Below are 16,104 nucleotides of genomic sequence, written 5' to 3'. Positions count from 1 at the left end.
AATTCATGTCACTCTGGCCTGGTGTGCACTCTTTTAGCTTTTTTTAAGCACCACCCTTGCCTTTGTCTGTCTCTCCCCTCTCATCTCCGCCTTTCCCCATCTCTCTGCTTCTTGCTAAAGTATATATGGCGCTTCAGCGATTCAATTTCCGTGCAGGCGCTCTTCCCTGCCTGTCATCGTGGTTTTATCTCCTCGTCTCCTCGTCGATCCCCCCTCTTTATCGCTCACTGCCACCTGCTGCAAGACAGCATCCTCCGGCGCTGGAAAACGGTGCACCTGCAAATATGTGTGTATAGCTCGTTAATGTGGTAGGTATTTAACAGGTCTAAAGACAGAATATTGTGATTTTTGTGTGTGAGCATATTTTTTGAATGATTTGAATGATTATGCATTTGATAAGCAGCTGATTCACAACAGAAACCATGGCCTGTTAGAAAAGGAAAAGACATGAAGAATTAACAGTCTTAACCCAGTTCCATTAATTGTCTCAGTAATTCAGGGTGGTGAAGTGAGTATTAACATTAGCGAGACCCACCCCAGTATTGTAGCTGCCAGTGCCAATGTGAAAATGCCTGCTGTAAAAAATGCTGCATGCAGTTATGCTTGTGGTCCAGTAAGTAGGTAAGTGTTTAACTTTAATGACTTTTGATTGAATGAGGCAGGAAGAGTGACATAATCGATGTGTGTGTGAGTAATTGCAGTTAGAATTGGTTCTTGATTATGTTCATGTCTCAATTCTTTTTCTCTTGTCATCTCTAGGTAATTATGTTGAACATAGTCTTCTCTCTGAGTCTGACAGAAAATCCACCTTTGGACAAACACTGTCATATTACAACATATACAAATTACAGTCTAGGTATAAATAACACACGGAATATCTGAAATGTAATAAAAGGCTCAGAAATATAACACCAAAGCTTTTAACATGCTGAAGCCAAATTTAACATAATTGAAACTGCTTTTTGGGAAGTAGCAAGAGTGGAGATCAATCTATAATTAGTTTTCTTTATGAGAGGATGTACAGCCAAGTATTTCTCATTGTAAAAATTGTTAAATGCTGTATGTTGTCCATTCACCATTATTTTATCATAAGTAAAGGGCAATCAAGGGAAAACTTATCCAGCTGAGAGGGGTCATTACATGGATTGATTGCAGTTGTGTAATATGGTCACTAGCAAACATTTTATAAAATGGATCACTTGGTAGAAGATGCAACCAAACGGGGGGATAGGCAAACACATGAAACAAGTTCAAAACGTAACAATAAAGAAAAACAAAACACAAACTTCATATTTAATAAGTACTTGGTATCAGTCTTGTTTGTTGGTGTAGAGGATTGAGAGCATTTGTTACTGTGTGGTTGTTCCTTATACACCAATGGTCACACTGATCTCACTGCACTGCCCCATCATTTCCCTAATTTCAGCAGCTGTCCTCAGTCTCAGATCATTGTCACATCTATGAGTGTGTGCAAGTGTGTTTCTGTTGAGAGTGATGCTACTAATGACAAGGCAGAGCCAGTAGATGTCAAAGCAAGCAACAATCTCCCCCTTCTGATCCACTCAGGTTGTTTGTCTGTCGTCAGGAAATCAAAGTGAGAGGAGTAGAATGGTCTTCCAGAATGATGCAATGAACATGTAGGTAGGCAGGAGGGTGGGAGAGGTAAATGTCAATAAGAAAAAATAAGTCAGATGTTCAGTTTAAGCATGAAATGAAAGTGAGGAGAGAGAAAAATGTGACACAAAGACAGGGTAAAGGGGGGTGGTTGGGCTGGGTTAAGCACTTCATATTCCCTATCAGTCAGCAAAACTGCTGAGAACTGTCAACTATTGATTATTGGGGCTTGATGTTTCAAAGTATACTCCTCCCCTTCATCTTGTTGGCTTTCCCTCTCTCTTTCTCTAATCTTTCGTATCTGCCATGATCTGCCTACTTGGCTTAGACCCAATCTAAATGTGCAAAACAGAGGAAGCAAAGGGTCACAGAGCACTTTTCCATTTTGTTGATGCTGCAACTCTTCCCCGACAATATTAATTGCTGTCCCTAGTACTATTGATAGGCTGACGTTAGCCAGTGCCACTCAGCCCAATCCAGACCTCTGGCAGAACCGAGACCCACAAGACCTGCCCTGCCAGGAGGCCACAACTTTTCAGCATTTCCTGACTAAGGAACTTTTGTATCTCTCATTCATTTAAATGCATTTGTTAGTGATTCTGTATTTGTACAGTCTATATAAAGTGACACTGATATTTCATATGGATTCTAATCTCTTACATGCTCATAAATGTAGCTGACTTTTTAGAAAAAAATTATTATTTTATGGTCTTGACACATATAAGTTGCTGTTTTCAAGTTGTTTAAGTGCCACTTTTCTCTGTTCTTAGGACAAAATGCGTAAATCTGTCCAACAAATTTGATGACTACAGGAAGAAATGAAGAAAAGTAAAGTTGAGCCCCAAAGTACAAATGCATGCTAAACCAACAGCACACAGGACCTTTGGGAATGTTTTTAGAGTCTTTTTAGAATTCTAGCTGATGCACTCTTGTTCAGGGTTACCTCAGGAGAATGTTCAGATTTAGGCCACTGCCCTCCCCCTCCTTTGGTGGATTGAATGTGCCGAGTCAAGGCTTAATGTACTGCAGAAAAAAAGTCAAAGACTTCCGCTATCAGTCAATAATGTATGTGACCCCCCTCAACCACTCCTCCCCTGCTACTCTGACAGCAGCTGTTAGCAAAGCTCAGCTATATATGACAGCTATTGCGAACTTTGACTGATTTGGTGCTGCATCTTTAATGAATGAGCATTCACTAAGGTCGGTGGCTTCAGCCATCTGTAAACACACCACACAGTAGGTGGTTTGCATGAACAACAATAAGCCAATCAAATATGACGACTAAATGAATGGGATCATTTCTGAGCTTTTAAAAGAGTAAACAAGCTGAATCCTTTCATAAGCAAAACATAATTACAGGATGTCAGATAATGAGAGGGGTTAGATGAGTGAAAATGTCAGAAAAATGGGATGTGTGGTGAAAGTGGGTGGAATGAAGAATAATAAATTGAAAACAGAACTGATGTTTTATTAAGGTATAATTAAGCTTTTATTTACATTAGAGAACAAGCGAAGCATTTTTCAAGAATTTAGTTTTTTTTTTTTTTTTTTTTTTTTTTAAAATTCAGGTCAAATTAAAAATGCCTAAGCTAACATACAGTGTGATCAGCAATATATAGTTATTGTTAATCATTATCATTGCTGAAATAAATTCCTGGAGATTTTTTCTGTGTCTTTCTGAGAGAAAAACACTTAGAGGCTACTTTTCCATTACATTAAACCAGTTGGGTGAGGTTTAATCAGGTTTGTGCCACATATAAAGTTGTGCAGTGCTGACAGGAACCATTAGAAAAATATCAGGAATCTGTAATCAGTTTGGGATGCTATGCTCGGCTTCCATTGCCAATAAATGTAGTTTAGTTTCCACATCAAGTCTTGTTAGGTCTGTGTCTTTAACATGTACCTTGTCAGCTACAGTGAAGGCTTGTGAAACTGTACATTTGTATTCAAATGTGTGTGTGTTTTTGAGGAGACAACGGGGTCTGCTTCTGTGACTGTGTCAGTTTAATTATTGTTGTCAGCTTGTAAGCCTGAGACTTGACAAAGTGACTCGAGATGGAAAGTAATTTCCTCCCTATTTAAACTGCATCACACACTTTGGCGGGACCACCTTCTGTCAGAAAAAAAAAAAAAAAAAAAAAAGCAGCATGCTTATTTTAATGTATGCCAGAAACACAGTGTTGTGCCAGTGCATGCAATCAGACAATAGGTACGCTTGTGAACGTCCACAACAGCACACATTCACACACATTCAGATACTGACAGTTATGTTATTGGCATCTATTTAATCTGCTTTTCCAATTGAAAAGCTCCCTTCTACGGTCAAAGTTATTTTTACCTTGGAGCTTTTGTGAAAAATGCTGGATTAGATAATACGGCTTGAAATCAGGTGTTTACATGTTCATTGAAGTTCAAAAGAAATGAAAGTATCTTTGTCTTCCAAACTTCAGTCCTTGATAGGATGTAATGCTTTAAATGAAGTGTTCATTTAATATTAACTCCGTCATTTTAAATCAGTATAATGTCCTCAGTTATTATACCCTCTGGTAATTTTGCATGGGGCAGTTTGGTCTCATAATATGGCAACTGGGCATACCTTTTTATTAGAATTTATTTAATTGAGCCATCTAATGCTTTAAATAACATGAAGATCACAGTGATTTTGTAATAAGGATCAAGATACACAGTTTTACTGACTCTGACTAAAGGCAACTGATTGTTAAACAACAGACAGATTGAAAGCTAAAAACTACTTGCCTAAACCTAACCAAACAGTCATAGAAAACAATTGTGACAAATACGAAAAAACAAAGAGACATCTACTTTTACAGAGTACAAATGTAAAGTATTCCTCTTTTAGTCAGACAACCTAGTTGTTGTTAAAGTAACAGAGCATGACTTTAAAACTTAGTGCTTCTGACCCGTGTTGATGGCACATTGACATTAGTTACATTCCTGGAGCCGTCATTGTCTTGCAGCACCCAGAGGCTAAGAAAACTGACTTCACAAGTTTTTTTATTTTCCAACCTGGGGCATTACTAACTTGTGTTTTGCTTCATGGCACTGTAGGGGTGAAGGGCAGTTGTCTTCCAATCGGAAGGTTTGTGGATTGATTCCAGGCCCCCCCTGACGACATGTCAAAATGTCCTAGGGCAAGATATTTAACCCCACGTTGCCTCCCGATGTGCCTATCGGGGTATGAGTGTGTATGTGTGAATGGATGAGTGTGATATGTAGTGTAAAGTGCTTTGAGTGGTCATGCTGACTGGAAAAGGGCTATATAAGTACAAGTCCATTTACCATTTGCCGTGTCACATGCTAACAACTGGATATCAACACACTGGCTGTTTTGAATGTGCACCATGGCTGATTCAGCAATGAAATACAGGAAGACATTGTTGGGAATAAGCAAGAAAAAGACAAAAAGACATGTACATGCACACACAAATGCACACCATCAGCTGAAAAGTGTGTGTCTGTCAACACTGGCTTAACAGACAGTGTCTGACATTTTATTAAGAGCGTGAGGCTAAGGGTTCAGACCTTCAGAGAATGCTATTCTCTAATTTTTATCTTTCTTTGTTCATCAAGTATGTTTTGTTGTAGACGTTCAGCAGACTTACTTGCCTGAGTTTTTTTTGGTGCTTCTCATTGACTGGATAAGCAAATATGTGTACACGGACAGTTTCTGGCTTTTTTTTTTTTTTTTTTTTTGCAAGATTGGAAGATATCCAGAATGCTTTTCTCTCTCACAGAGACCAAGAAGGAAGCAAAAGATATGCATACATGAATCATTTTCTGAATGAAACCAATCACAAAACGATATGCAACAATATGCAGTAGCCAGGTGTGCTACTGTGGTGAAGAAAATGATTGGCCGGAGTCTAGATTACAGCTTTCGCTTCCCAAAACAGCTTGCCTACATACACAGCAGCAATGAAACACACACACACACACACACACGCACGCACGCACTCACACACTCACACACACACACACACACACACACACACACACACACACACACACACACACACACACACACACACACACACACACTAACACATGGTTGAGCTGAAATAAGCTGGCTGATTGCAGTAGTTTAACAGCTAAAGCCATTTGAATGGAAATGTGAAATGGAAGTCCATTACCAAAACTCATAGGCACCAAGGCCAGCTGTGAAAAAGAGAAGTCACTTGAAATGAGAACATGCCATGAGCATCACATTTGGAAACAGAGAAGTGTGTGTGTTTGAGTCCGATAGATCTCTGAGTCAAGTTGATAGTGTGGGACCACAAAGCTTTCTCATGGTCCTTCATTTTGGCTTGTATTGAGATTCCTTTTGAAACCACTTTTAAAATGTTAAATTCATTCTTAAGAAAAAGAAGGCAAGCTTAAAAATTGGACAAAGGGTTGCTGTAGATGTTGCTGATTCTGTGAAGGTACTTTTTCTTGATTGGTTTCCAACACTTTTTTATACAAGACATTTTAGCAGACACATTATTTGAATGCCAAACCATTTAATGTGTAAGTTTAAAATTAAACACAAGTTTTTGAGCAGTGTAAATACAATAGAACATACTGAACTTGGAAGGAACTATGTTGAACACGAAAATAATGATAAAGTAATGATGATAATGACCTGAATTGACTGGACTTGATTAGAATAATACAGTTCTGTATACAAAATAAAGTCCAGATGAAGAACTAATACCCCATATGAAATAGAATACTAAGTAGACCCATGCTGAACTTCACATAAATCTGAACAGGGCTATAAACTACTTCTTACAGGGACAAAAAGCGACATTGTTTCACTGCAAGGTTTGCAAAACGAGCCACACCTTCCTATACCTCGTCCCCCACCCTTGCGAACACACGGAGCAAATCAATATCACTATTTTGTGGAACATGTTGAAGTAACTTATAACATTTATGTTGTTACTTTCCGGCCAAATTGTAGCCTCTTTAGCTCTCGCAGTGCTCTCCACTTTAGAAATACAAGGCCAGTGTTTATCCAAGTTATGTCCCTTTCTTATCTAACTTTTCCAATGACTAGTTTTTTTAGAGGTAATGTCAGATCCTACATGTCTGCATTTTGTTCTGTTCTCAGTCATTTTGCTTCAAAAGTATGTGCGGCCGGACTGGCTGGTTATGTTAAGTGTCCACCAGTAACTGTGAAAAATAAATAAAAATCTCAATATCTTTTAATCAGCGTACAGTTCTTAAATTTTTTCTAACTCAGTCAACACTGGTGACATTATGTTGCCTGATTTTGTCAAGAAACAATTCTCAAAAGATGACAGCTCTCCTACAGGACAAAGGTAGAGCTTGAGGGGGGGGACCTGAGTCAAAGGCACACAGATACTCGTACCACCTTAGGCAAGGCAAGGCAAGGCAGTTTATTTGTATAGCACATTTCATGTACAGGACAATTCAAAGTGCTTTACATAAAACAAAGACATTACAGATATTTAGAATAGTAAAAGGCATCAACACATAATCAACACATAATCACAATAAAATAATAAATTACATTAAAATGATTAAAAGCAAGATAAGTTAAAAAAAAAGTTACCGTGCAGATTTCATGCATAGGCGCATGAGAAAAGAAAAGTTTTTAACCTGGATTTAAAAATGTCTACATTTGGGGAAAGTTTAATCTCCACTGGCAGTTTGTTCCATTTGTTTGCAGCATAACAGCTAAATGCTGCTTCTCCATGTTTAGTCTGGACTCTGGCCTGGACTAGTTGACCAGAGTCTTTGGATCTAAGAGCTCTGCTAGGTTTATATTCTCTGAACATATCACAGATGTATTCTGGGCCTAAACCATTCTGGGATTTGTAAATGATCAGAAGGGTTTTAAAATCTATTCTGTGACTGACTGGAAGCCAGTGTAAAGATTTTAAAACTGGTGTGATGTGTTCAGATCTCTTAGTCCTGGTTAAAACTCTAGCAGCAGCGTTCTGGATGAGCTGCAGATGTTTAATGCTCTTTTTAGGAAGTCCTGTTAAAAGACCATTACAGTAATCCAGTCTACTGGAGATGAATGCATGGATGAGTTTCTCTTGGTCTTTCTGGGAGACTAAACTTTTAATTCTGTTGATGTTTCTGAGCTGGTAAAAAGCTGTCTTAGTGACAGCTTTGATATGGCTGCTGAAAGTCAGATCTGAGTCTATCAACACTCCCAGGTTACGAACTTGGTTGGTCATTTTAAGAGCCCGAGTCTCCAGGTGTTTGCCAATGCTGACCCTCTTCTCTTTGCTACCAAACAGAATAATCTCAGTTTTGTCTTCATTTAATTGTAGGAAATTCTCCCTCATCCAGGTGTTTATTTGCTCCAGACACTGACACATTAAGTCTATTGGACTGCAGTCATCTGGTGACAGAGACACATAAAGTTGTGTATCATCTGCATAACTTTGATAATTAATGCTATAGTTCTGTAATATTTGACCCAAAGGGAGCATATACAAGTTGAACAGAAGAGGTCCAAGGACTGACCCCTGGGGGACTCCACAAGTCATGGCCACTCGCTCGGATTCATAGCTGCCGATCGTAACAAAATAACTCCGGCCTTCTAAATAGGACCTGAACCAGTTAAGGACCGCTCCAGAAAGTCCAACCCAGTTTTCCAGCCTGTGCAACAGGATTCTGTGATCTACAGTATCAAACGCAGCACTGAGATCCAACAGAACCAGGACTGATACTTGACCAGAATCGGTATTCAACCTAATGTCATTTAACACTTTGACTAGAGCTGTTTCAGTGCTGTGATGAGGTCGGAAGCCGGACTGAAATTTATCAAGATTTCCACTTTCATTTAAAAAGTCATGAAGCTGGTGAAATACAACTTTTTCAATAATCTTGGAAATAAAAGAGAGGTTAGAGACAGGTCTATAGTTGTTCATTATAGAGGCGTCTAGAGTCCTTTTCTTTAGGAGTGGCTTAATAGCAGCTATCTTTAGTGACTTGGGAAAAATGAGACATACAGCAGACAGCACCAACAACAGGGTGATGATGGAATGAGTGTACTTGTTTGTGGTTGTAGCGTGTGTGTTGGTGAGTGTTTGAGTGCTTGTGTAAAACAGCATGAACTGATGATGGAGTTTGTTGTCATATTGTCCAAAGAACCTGAGGCAGTCATTACCTCTTCTGGCAAACCATTTAGGAAAATAGCCTCTTTTTATGAGATGGCCAAATGTCTGTCTGCTTTCTGTATATGTCCTGAGGGGTTTTAGTGTGGCTCTGGTACTAAAGGATATTTACAAGGCTTGTTGTAAAGCTCCTTTCTGTATTGATGTTTTGTTTCTCAACCTATTATTTTTGACCCATTAATCAATTTGTTACTGTTTTAAAGCTATTATGTTTCTTCTTTTTCACTGTAGAGACTGGTAGAAGCAGCAGAGGAAGCCCACCTACAGCATGAAGAAGATCCAGACCTGCAGGTGACTTTATATCATCTCCTATATCTTAATAGTCTAATAACAACCTTATTAAATCCTTGTTTGTAAACACTGTAATTTATTCATGCTGAGAATATACTACAGAACATAGTACATCATCTGCTGACAAAACAGGCCCAGCAGACAAGGCTCTTTGTAAGCACAAGCGACAACAGATGAGAAGATTCCTGTTTCGCTTGACTAAACTTAACAGACTTTTCCTTTTTTAAAAAATGTATGTTGGTACACATTTCTCAGAAATCATTTTGTACATGTCTCATTTGGTCTCTCAGCTATTTAGTCTCACTAGGGCTGTTGTGCACTATGCTCAGTAGCCCAAGAGGAGAATCTTTTCATAGTAACTCACACTGTATAATCAGCTGTTGGCGATTTTTGATCTGATTAAAGACCTTTATTAAGTAGTAGTGTACTGGTTTCAAATTGGCTTGTTTCTGTAAACCAAAACGAGGAGCCTGATAAATTTGAGAGGAACCTAGAGTCCAATTCCACGTTTTCTGTAGAGCTTTTAAAACTTATCTAGAACTTAGCTAAGTCATCAGAATCATGTCTACAGGTGTATAAAGGTGGCATCTCATCTGTCAGAAGTAAGAATGGGTTATGCTTTTATACCTCAACTTACTCTATTATAAACTCATCTTTTGCCATACATGTCATAATTTATGCATAATACAATATCAATGTCATATTCCCACTCAGATTACAACTTTTCACAGGGATTTCCATATTTTCCCCTGCAGACTAGGGATGGAGAGATTCACAGATTTAAGATGGATTTTTGCATTGCGACTGCACCGGTAGCTTCAGTGTGCATCGAATACAGGTCCCGGCTAAATGTGCAATGTATCTTAGTGTTCCAGCTGGTTCAGGCACCGAACATAACAATGGACACAACATCAGGGATGATATTGATAGCAGCAGTCCGGCGCCAGGCCAGACTACCAGGGTGGGCCCCATTTATTAAATGAATTTTGACTTTGTAAGGGGACAGTTTGAGTTTAATGATTCAATTTTTGACCCAAGTTGAAGCAGATTAGGTATAGAATACAAAAAAGAAAAAAAGTTATTTTTTCACCTACTACTATTGACACAAATACAAACAACTTTTGCCTTAGTTTTATTATCATCAAGCACATCTCAGGACAGAGTTTATTAAAGCAGGAGGGACAACAGCACAAACTTGAGTCCTTGAGTGGAGATGTGATACTAAGTCAACTTGGGAGTATTCGGTGCTAAACCACTTATAAAGCTTCTGGTGTGTATGCTGACGAGTGTGCCTGCAGTCAGCATATGCTTATTTAGTCAGTTCTGTAAGGTATTACAGTGAATGCCCTCTAGTTTTCTGCTGCCATTGGATATTAAGGAATATTAGTTACGAAACTGGCCACTAACTGCTGTCCATCTCTAAATCTTTTTTGATATTGCCCATTTTGTTTTTGTTTGGGTCATCTGCCTCACTCTCCTCACTCTAACGTTACAGTTTTCCTGTCTGTGCTATGAAGAAAAATTGCATCCTGATACAGTTTAAAAAGAAATAGTAAAGTAAGACTGCTGATTGACAAAATATTCACAAAACCTGTAAGGCATTTACTTTCCTTCAAAGAAAGAACAAGATAAAGATGATGATGATGAATATTACCATAATTGGGGCTGTCAAAATGAATGCAAAGAGATTAATTTGTGTAATTAAGACGTTTTTAAAAGCATTGACAGGTCATGTGCAGGATACATGAACAACGACTGGCACTCATTTGTGGCATCTGACATTCTGGTCCATACTCCTTACCACATGGTGGCAGTAACGCACCAAACTGTTGCATACTAACCGCCAGAAGAAGATTTCTTGCAATTTAGTTTCATTCAATGAAAAGCTGCCATTTACGTTAGCCGAGAATGGCCGAGCTTTCATGTTTTTTTTGTAACAGATTTTTTTGTGATAATTTGGGATTATTTTCTGATAATTTATCTCGTTAAGTTTTCTTAAGATAACAGATTATTTGAATGCGGGGTTGCAGAGGGGCTGGAGCTGTTCTTAGTCCATCACAGAGCCAACACTCACTCCTAGCAGGAATTTAGAGATCAGTCTCAAATCAGCCTAAAATGCATGTCTTTGGACTGCGGGAGGAAGCTGGGACAGAACCCACAAATAGTTGGACAACATGCAAACTCCACATAGGTTCCCCCCAAAGACCTACTTGTTGTTAATATAAGAAAGATAAAAAAAATTGTTAACTCTGCACATTAATAAATTAAATGTGATTTTATTGAGTGTGTTTGTGGTCTTCTGGGGGCAGTGCTGGTTTCAGTCTAACTGCTGCAGGAATCAAGGACCTCCTCCTTCATGCTCCTTCACACTAGTGCTCGGGGAGGGGTGTAAGGCAGTGGGAATGAGAGCTTAGCCATTATCTTCTTCTCCCCAACATCACAACTGGTGGGCCCAAGGTACATCTCAGTACAGAGCTGTTCTGTACTGGGATGCCTCAGTACAATCAAGCCAGCAAAGTATGCAAGCTGACATCACACAGTGGAACATCCATCACTCATCAATACATCTGATTTTACTTCTATCAAGTCTGTCAACGGCTGAAATTGTGACATGTTTTGACTGTTAATTTTTACCACTCACCTTTTCATTTTTTTCTATTTTACAATGAATTTTTCATTTATATTTCTAAGTGAACACATTTTCTTCTGTTCAGTATCATTTTGTATCATTGGCTGTGTTTAGTATCATTGGGTAAAACATCAGTGCAAGCATTTCTGGAAATGCTTCGACCACTTGCTGATTTTTTTCTAAGAATCTCTCTAAGTCACAGACAAATCATAAACAACACAATGTTTTTCCAGTAAGATTTTGGAAGATCTTGACCATCACAAACAAAGCAAGTTCTGTCTTTGTCTAAATGCGTGTTTTTGCATAGTGTTTTAACCCCTGTCATCTGCTCATAAGTCAAATTATTCCACTGTCTTTGTTACCATTTTGCATCAGTCTTCAATATTATTTAGCAAATTGTGTTGCCCCCTTTTATTTTAAGGAAATTAATGTAATGAGTGAGCATTCATGACATGCAATCACAAACTGAAGCAGTTGTTTACATGTATGTATGTTTTCATTAGCACTGTGTGTGTACACCTGTGTAGGTGTACATGTGCTCAAGTCTGTATGGCTCTGATGGTGGCATTTCCAACAGTGCTTTTTACTGTAGCACATTGTGAATAGATGGTAATTATCACCAGCTGAGCTAAAAATACCACATCCATGCTGTAGGGTGAAACCTCCTCCATCACTATTTGGGGTTTATTATAAAACGTTTGTGTGGTTTATTGCTATTGGGTACATATTTGGCTGGCAGCAGTTTGATAGGAATTTCCTTATCTATCCTTTCCAGAGCTCTTCTGCTTCCATGTGAAATTGGCACGGTAATCTGCTGCGATTTTCCTCCCTCACTCTTTTACCCGCAATGCTCATGTGCTGTAAATAGGAAAGCAGAGAGCAGTCTCCCATGCCCTCTGCAGCCAATGAAATCCTTCTTTGGAGGTTGGAAACAAACAGCCAATTGCCAAGGCTGATGTTGACTGAAAATGTAACCCCATTCTGGAGGGAGAAATGACAGAATATGTTTTATTTTTTTATTTATCGATTTTTGTAATGTTTCTGGTTAGGGTTTTACCATAAAGCATGGACAGCCAATGCTAGCTGGTTTGTCAAATTGCTTTTCTAATATCTTACAAAAATGATTTCACCTGTGTGTGTGTGTGTTTGTTTGTATGTTTGTCAATATATCCGGATGGGTGCCTGCTTTAATGTACCATTGCATGCACAGCCACTGATGCAAAGAAAGGATTTTTAAGGCACTTACCTGACAAATGTATAATGCACAATTATACTGCACATGTGTTATGTCTCACCTGCTTGCCAGTTCCATAAACAAAGCATTTAAAGGTACCTTTGTCAACAGTGTCAGAAAATGTGTCTCAGAAAGGTTCCCCACAGAGGCATAGTGCACTGCTTAGAATAACGGATGCTGACAGGCCTCTGGAAAGCCTTTTAAAAGGATGGACCTGCTACAAAAAAGAGGGATTAAAAGGAAACATACACATTGTCCTTACTTGCTTAACATTTTTGTACAAATGCTTAAAATCATGCATTTGTTTTCAAGCATGAATAAAACAGAATTGTCTTTGGCAAGCAAAGAAAAAAAGCAAAGAAAAACAAAACAAATGTAGATAAAAAGAAAAAAAAATGTATTTAGACCTGCTAGTATAAAGGCAGCCATGTACTGTTTTCATCTACTGGCAAGCTAATAGGTGAGAACAAAGGTAGATCAGGGACAAAAAAGTCCCATCCAAATCCCACCAAACTGTCCCATTTGAGCCAGACCCCTTTGGTGGAAATGGGACTCTTGTTGAGCAAGTTAATCTGTTAAAAACCACTCAAGTGAATTTTTGAACCAATGTAATATATATTTTCCTCTCACTAACAGTTTTATGTGCTACCTTAGGTGTACAGTAGCACATAAAAGTATAGAAGAAAAGGCCTTGTATAAGCAGCATGCTGTTTCCTTTCCTCACCACAGAAAGGATTGTAGCGTTTGACGGTTTGAGAAATAATAATCTATCCTTTATTAATCAAATTACTTCTCTGTGGATGTCTGTGGCTGCTTCTCTGTAGATATTTGGTGCTTTTTTTTTACATTAACAGGAATTACACCAAAGTGAAAATAAATACATGAATAAAAAGATTATTTCTCTCATTCTCAATGAGACTTTCATGACCTCATCTTTTTGCAGTCTCTCTAAACAGCTATGTGTTGATTAGTTAAAGTGGAAAAGATTTTGTTATTGACCATTTAATTTGGACATAGATTAAGTGCTGATGAAGAGACGAGTGAGAAAAAAACGTTAACTTTATTTAAATTTTTCTGTTTGTTTTTACTAGTAAGTTTTAGCGTTGTTAAAATTTTAGTGTTTGATAGCAAAGTTACAGTGAGAATATGGTGACGAGTGTTCAGCTAATCTGTGTATGATACCCCCACATAGCAGCTTTAGACTTTTAGTCATGGAATCCCCAGAGTCAGTGGGCCCAAAATTTAAGATGCATGAAGTGGGATTTTAAGTGTGGCATTGGAACCATTACTTGGCCTTTCCTCCAAGTTATTTACTCAGTCTGCTGCCTCGTTTACCCGCTGATTACCTACATCCATGCCCCCTGGTTGTTTTCCAGTCACATTTCCACACTCTCAGAGTGGTGTCTTCCCCTTTCACAACCATGGAAAAAGAAAGTATGAAAGTGGGTGAGGAAAAGTGTAAAGTGTAAGTGGAGATTAGAGTTGAAAGTGGAAACCATATTATGGAGTGTCATGGTCAGCCCTTCTTGCGTCACATGTGGTGTCCATCATGTATTTCACTCCTTCTTTTCACATTGAGGCTGTTGATCCACTGTTTCTCCTTAGAGCAAAAGTATTTGTCACAATGAACAAGGGTTTTATTCCTTTCTTTATTCCTTTTTTCTATATGTGTGCATGTGTATTTGGGTCATGCTCTTATAAAATATGTGAGCTTATGATAACAAGCTCCTTATAAAGGAGTGCATTATTATACTGTGAGCAAACTGTCTTTTTGTGATACTAGGTTGGTAGAACAGAAAAAATCCCAAGACTAGAAAAGCAAAATGATGATAGTGTGTGGTTGCTGTTTTGTACCTAATTTATATCTCATGTGCATCTTCTTGTTTTTCTGTCAAAAAATTAAATTACAATTCCTAAACCAATTGATAATTTATCATCTGTCTATTTTTATGGTCTGTGGTTATTATAGTATGACATAGTAAGGCACTTTTCACTTGTTTGTCGTCTATCAAACCATTACACATCATGAAATATGTTACATGATGATATTGTTATACAGTTTAAGTGCAACATGTTTTGTAGGTGAAAATAGTTATTGGTAAAGCAATACAGCCTTTTTTTAATGAAGGAAAGTTTGGATCGTAGCATGATGACATCAGTTGCAAAGTGAACGCCAGACCCTGGAAACCTGAGGATTGAATAAGAAGGAATGAGAAGATGAAAACATATTTTTATGCATCCAGTTAGCATTATTGTGTAAGTATATTAAAGTTAAATAACCACAAATATTTAGCATTTGAAATATGTTAATATAATATATATAATTTTGGCTCATGTTTTGAAAGCAGAAGCTGATAAATTTTTTACCTTTCACTGTTCATGCTTTCCCTCTCTGCCTGTCCCACACTGAGCGAGTGGGTGTTGATGGTACATGTTCTGTCTCTCAGCTTAATGCACTGCAGCGTTTAAGATCAGGTTGTTAACACCATGATCAGGCACTGCATTAGTGGCACTGGGCACTTCTTTGCTGTAATGCTGGAATGGCATAATTGACTCACTCAACACATACACCCACATTTGGACACAGCCTCAAATGATGCTCAGAAACCTGCATGGACACACACATTCGCATCATGGTTTACCTCCTGCCTCTTACACCCACACTGATAGCTGCACAGTTGAAAATGGATGCAATTTGAATGAATATTAAAATCAGCGTGCTGTGAATATAAATTAGTTTATTAACAAACTTATTAACTATTTTTTTATGGCTAATGACGGAATCTGTGGATTTTTAGTTGTTTTTTTTTGTTATTTATAACTTTTGTTTATAGGCTTGAATCTTAAACTGCTTATTGTAATAATACATGTTCTTCTGATACTAAATTTAATTTACAGGGCATTCAAAAGTCAGGTATTGCATCAAAAGATTTGTAATGATATCAATACAAAGTCAGAAGACACAGAAATGTCAACAAGATATTACAATGGTGAAGTATTCCAGCACTCTCCTTTTAGTTGTAGTGTTTAGATGGCATACAGTAGGTTTGGACTTGCACAAGTAAAGCAACTGCTAGAAATACACTGCCTGGCCATCCATAAATAAATGAATGAATGAATGAATGAATGAATGAATGAATGAGAAATAAAAGTCGCCACCTGGATAGGTGAGCTTTCAG

At 38.1% G+C, this 16,104-nt stretch overlaps 1 protein-coding gene across 2 annotated transcripts in view; it reads left to right on the top strand.

Moving 5' to 3' along the window:
* Nucleotides 1–16,104, top strand: part of cacna2d3a (calcium channel, voltage-dependent, alpha 2/delta subunit 3a) — a 117,710-nt gene that overhangs the window by 31,738 nt on the left and 69,868 nt on the right. For both annotated transcript variants that reach the window (XM_042004229.1, XM_042004228.1), the window contains exon 4: nt 9,003–9,062. In XM_042004229.1, coding sequence (XP_041860163.1) covers nt 9,003–9,062 — 60 coding nt within the window. The remainder of the gene's footprint in view (nt 1–9,002; nt 9,063–16,104) is intronic.

This window comes from Melanotaenia boesemani, chromosome 13 (assembly GCF_017639745.1).
Source record: "Melanotaenia boesemani isolate fMelBoe1 chromosome 13, fMelBoe1.pri, whole genome shotgun sequence".
In the NCBI taxonomy this organism is placed as follows: domain Eukaryota; kingdom Metazoa; phylum Chordata; class Actinopteri; order Atheriniformes; family Melanotaeniidae; genus Melanotaenia; species Melanotaenia boesemani.
Note: the sequence above shows the minus strand (reverse complement) of the source record. Positions and strands in the feature narration are given on the sequence as shown.